This window comes from Nicotiana tabacum, chromosome 19 (genome assembly GCF_000715075.1).
Source record: "Nicotiana tabacum cultivar K326 chromosome 19, ASM71507v2, whole genome shotgun sequence".
Lineage (NCBI taxonomy): Eukaryota > Viridiplantae > Streptophyta > Magnoliopsida > Solanales > Solanaceae > Nicotiana > Nicotiana tabacum.
The window spans coordinates 38,035,318-38,039,845 of NC_134098.1; the positions used below are offsets into that span (position 1 = coordinate 38,035,318).

Sequence of the window (4,528 nt, forward strand, 5' to 3'; positions counted from 1 at the left end):
TTTAAATTGTCAGTTTTTTATTAAATCTGTAGAGATATAGCAAAAGATACATTGATTGTTGTAGAACTTCAGGACATTATGTTCATAAACGTCCTGATTTGTTGAAGGATGAAAATAATATTTAGGACATATTTTTCTGAAATGTCCTGAACTTCTGGAAATCTAGATAATAATCTGAGATTTTCAGAAGTTAAGGACATTTTAGAAATTTATGTCCTTAATATTAGATTCATACTTAAAATTTTCAGGACTTGTAAAAGATTATGTCCTTAAGTTTTACTTGTACCAATCTCATTTTAAAAATAAAGATGTAGCAAGCTGCAGGCGTCAAATTATATAAAAAAAATGACTTTCTTGTTTACTTAAGGCAAGAATAAAATCCCATAAACAATAATTAGTCCGACAAAGGTAAATTGAACTCCCAGAAAAAGAAAAAGAAACAAAGAGCACGTAAGCGCAAAGAAACTTTAAAAATTCAGGACATCTTTTATATAACCATCTGCTAATGTTTACTTGCTCAAATAAAAACAATCTAAATAAATCCAATTTATAGCAAAAACTTAAAAGAGTAGATAAACATAAGTGGATATATCTATTATTCTCTATGCTTCCTTGAAAATGGATGGACTGCCGGAGAATATATACAAGATGTTCTATTATGACCAATTCTTCTGCAACGACCACATTTGAATGTTATTTTTGATGATTCGATAGCTGGAATATGCCTTTTCTTCTGCCTTCTACCTGGCGGGACTTTGAAAACTGGAGGTTTAATAATTTGTGACTTAACACTCTCTGGTACAATCTAAGAATACGTATGTCCTACAGGATGTATTTGTCTTTCATATGTTTTCAGCCAAGATTCCTTTAAGTACCAGTCCGAGCAGAAATTGGACTTCTTGATGTTTCTCTTCTCGATAGCTGCAATTGCATGTATACATGGTAATTCATTAAATTGAAACTGAAAACAATCACATGTTCTTTTGTTTAAGTCCACCAAGAAAGTAATTCCTTCTTCCTCCACTCTAGAATGCCATGAATCAACAGGGAAGACCTTCAAAGTTGAAAAACTATAAGTTAGTACATTATGTTAAATTATTATTAAAATAATAAACTAAAGTAAGAACATAATACTTACATTTAAAGTAAAAGCTAAATCTATCTTTTTCTTCAATTCCTCTTCTACCCAACAAGAAACATCATAAAAAGTTCCTTCTGCTTTATTTCTTTTTTCATAAAACCAACGGTGTAGCTTCACTTGGATGAAATCCATCATTCTTAATATAGGCAACTCCCTTGCTTCTAATAGCACAGAATTCATTGACTCAACTATGTTTGTTGTGAGCATGTCATATCTTCGTCGTGGACTACAAGAACGTGCCCACCTTTCCAGTGGTTCTTCCATAAAATAGTCAAAAGTCTTCTTATCAACTTTTGCTATATCTGACATGTATAGATCAAATTCTTTGCGCGTGTATACTCTTGCAGTACTTTGAAAAAGTTTTATGACCTCACTTTTCACTTTCCTTTGCTTTAGGTTCTGCTCCAAATGATAGATACAAATCCCATGATAGCTTTCAGGATATACATGCCATGTGCAATAGATTGATGCCTGTCCGATAAAAAAATTAAATTATCACGGCTCCTAATTGCATTGCGAAGCTCACTAAAGTACCACTCATAGGAATTGTTATTTTCAGACTCTGCAATTCCAAAGGCTAATGGGAATATTTGGTTATTTGCATCCTTTGAAACTGAAATCATTAAAACACCACGATATTTTGACTTCAAAAAAGTTGCATCAACAGCAATCACTGGTATAAAATAATTCCAACCAGCTATTGATGATCCATATTCATAAAACATATAAAGAAACCTGAAAATATAGTTTAACAAAAGGTTAAAAATACAGGACACCAAATCTTTAACATTTATACTGCACACATCAAAGTTAAGGACATCTTGTCTTTAATATTTTCACTGCACACATCAAAGTTAAAGACAACTTGTCCTTAACTTTTACAATACACACATCAAAGTTAAGGACACCATGTCCTTAATATTTTCACTGCACATATCAAAGTTAAGGACACAATGTCCTTAACATTTTCACTGCACACATCAAAGTTATGGACACCATGTCCTTAATATTTTTACTGCACACATCAAAATTAAGGACACCATCTCGTTAACTTTTTCACTGCACACATCAAAGTTAAGGACATCATGTCGTTAACATTTTTACTGCACATAGCAAAGTTAAGGACACAATGTCCTTAACTTTTTCACTGTACACATCAAAGTTAAGGACACCATGTCCTTAACTTTTACAATGCACACATCAAAGTTAAGGACACCATGTCCTTAACTTTTTCATTGCACACATCCAAGCTAAGGACACCATGTCCTTAACATTTTCACTGCACACATCAAAGTTAAGGACAACTTATCCTTAACCTTTACAATACACGCATCAAAGTTAAGGACACCATGTCCTTAACTTTTTCACTGCAAACATCAAAGTTAAGGACATCATGTCCTTAAGTTTTTCAGTATACACATCCAAGTTAAGGACACAATGTCCTTAACATTTTCACTGCACGCATCAAAGTTAAGGACAACTTGTCCTTAACCTTTACAATACACACATCAAAGTTAAGGACATCATGTCCTTAACTTTTTCACTGCACACATCAAAATTAAGAACACCATGTCCTTAACTTTTACAATGCACGCATCAAAGTTAAGGACACCATGTCCTTAACTTTTATAATGCACACATCAAAGTTAAGGACACCATGTCCTTAACTTTTTCACTGCACACATCCAAGTTAAGGACACCATGTCCTTAACATTTTTACTACACACATCAAAGTTAAGGACACCATGTCCTTAATATTTTCACTGCACACATCAAAGTTAAGGACGCCATGTCCTGAATATTTTCACTATACACATCAAAGTTAAGGACACCATGTCCTTAACTTTTTCATTGCACACATCCAAGTTAAGGACACCATGTCCTTAGCTTTTTCACTGCACACATCGAAGTTAAGGACACCATGTTCTTAACATTTTCATTGCACACATCCAAGTAAAGGACACCATGTCCTAAAGTTTATAAAACAGACTAATAAACTCTTTTTGATTGTTTACCTGTTGTTGTCGTCTATCTTTATGTTAGTGTATGTTCCCGGATTTTTACTTTTCATCATATACAAGTATGAAGACAATAATTCATAATTCTCTTCAGGAGTTCCTCTTATTAAAGCTGAAGCACGTTGAATAGCACGCCACGCCTTGTGATAACCAATGTCTAGTCCATGCAATTTTTGCATTTCTACCATGACAAAGTCTGGTGTAACTTCAAACCTTGGGTCTCGAAGATTATCGATAATGTAACCACTAATCAACTTTGAAGTTTCATGCCTTTGATAAGCTTTCATAGTGTTAACTGAGCAGTCATGATTTTTCTCAATCTTTACTATCTTGAATAGTGTTGAATCTTTAACTCTGAAAGCACACACACACCACTCACACCTATTATCATTGCATTTCAACGAATATCTTGTTGAGTCTGATCTAACAACCTTAAATTCAAAATGTCCTTTAATTGCTATATTGGAAAAATAATTAATTATACTCTTCTTTTTGTCAAACGAAGAGCATTTTCTCTTAATATCGTAGTTGGGGATTCTTTTTGTTTCGAATTTGAGCTTCATCTAGTTAGTTGAGTAAAGGTTTTTTCAGCAACTTCTTCTATTACCGGTGCACTCTCTAAGACTTGAATACACAAAACTTGTCCATTGTCAATCTCTATAATGCTTTGTCCTTCCACTTGAATAGAATCAAATGTTTAAAGCACCTCTTCAGTTATTGGTTGAGCTTCAACCACATCTATTTCCATTATCTGTTGGCATTTGTCTTGATTGTATTGTTGAGTTTCTGTATTGACATGTTCAAAGGTGCTTGTAGAATCAAAAACTCTTTCCGAAATATCAGCAATGAAACGACAGCCCTTTAAGAGTGAATGACTTTTTAGTAACTCTATACATGTATGAAGATCTAAATCTTTGGATACAAGCATTCCCTTGCTTGTTCCCAGATTGATATCAAACCATATCATTGCTTCAAACTTGTCTCTATCCAATTCAATAACTTCAAAGACTTGGTTAATGAAATCTTCAAATCGAATTACCTCAGGTACTAGAACAAGCTCTGTTTGATAATCAAGATACTTATAGTCTGCAGTCCATCTACCATTAAAAGCAACTATAATATATATTGTATCCATCCTGCATGTCAAGAAAATGGGAAATTCAGGATATATTTATACAACAATCGTAAAGTTAAGGACAAGATGTCCTAAACTTTATCAATACAAGTTGCAAAACACAAGACACTATGTCCTTAATATTTAGAACAACAGTCATGAAGTTAAGGATATCATATCCTAAACTTTATCAATACAAGTTGCAAATATAGGACACTATGTCCTTAATATTTACACAGTAGTCATGAAGTTAAG

General features: G+C 33.2%; 1 protein-coding gene across 1 annotated transcript; it reads right to left on the reverse strand.

Annotated features, from left to right (window-relative positions):
• Window positions 1-805: 805 nt before the first annotated feature.
• On the reverse strand, window positions 806-3,722 carry LOC107818072 (uncharacterized). Its single transcript, XM_075239019.1, has 4 exons — window positions 3,157-3,722; window positions 1,676-1,876; window positions 1,139-1,574; window positions 806-1,054 (listed from the first exon to the last, which is right to left on the reverse strand). Exons 1-4 carry the CDS (start codon window positions 3,720-3,722, stop codon window positions 806-808), a joined length of 1,452 nt encoding a protein of 483 aa, XP_075095120.1.
• Between the last annotated feature and the right edge of the window lie 806 nt (window positions 3,723-4,528).

Coding starts and splice junctions, on each gene's coding strand:
- LOC107818072 (XM_075239019.1), bottom strand. CDS start 3,722: ATGAAGCTCAAATTCGAAACAAAAAGAATCCCCAACTACGATATTAAG. Junction 1,877..3,156: donor AAGATAGACGACAACAACAG/GTAAACAATCAA, acceptor CTATATTTTCAG/GTTTCTTTATATGTTTTATG. Junction 1,575..1,675: donor AATAACAATTCCTATGAGTG/GTACTTTAGTGA, acceptor ATATCCTGAAAG/CTATCATGGGATTTGTATCT.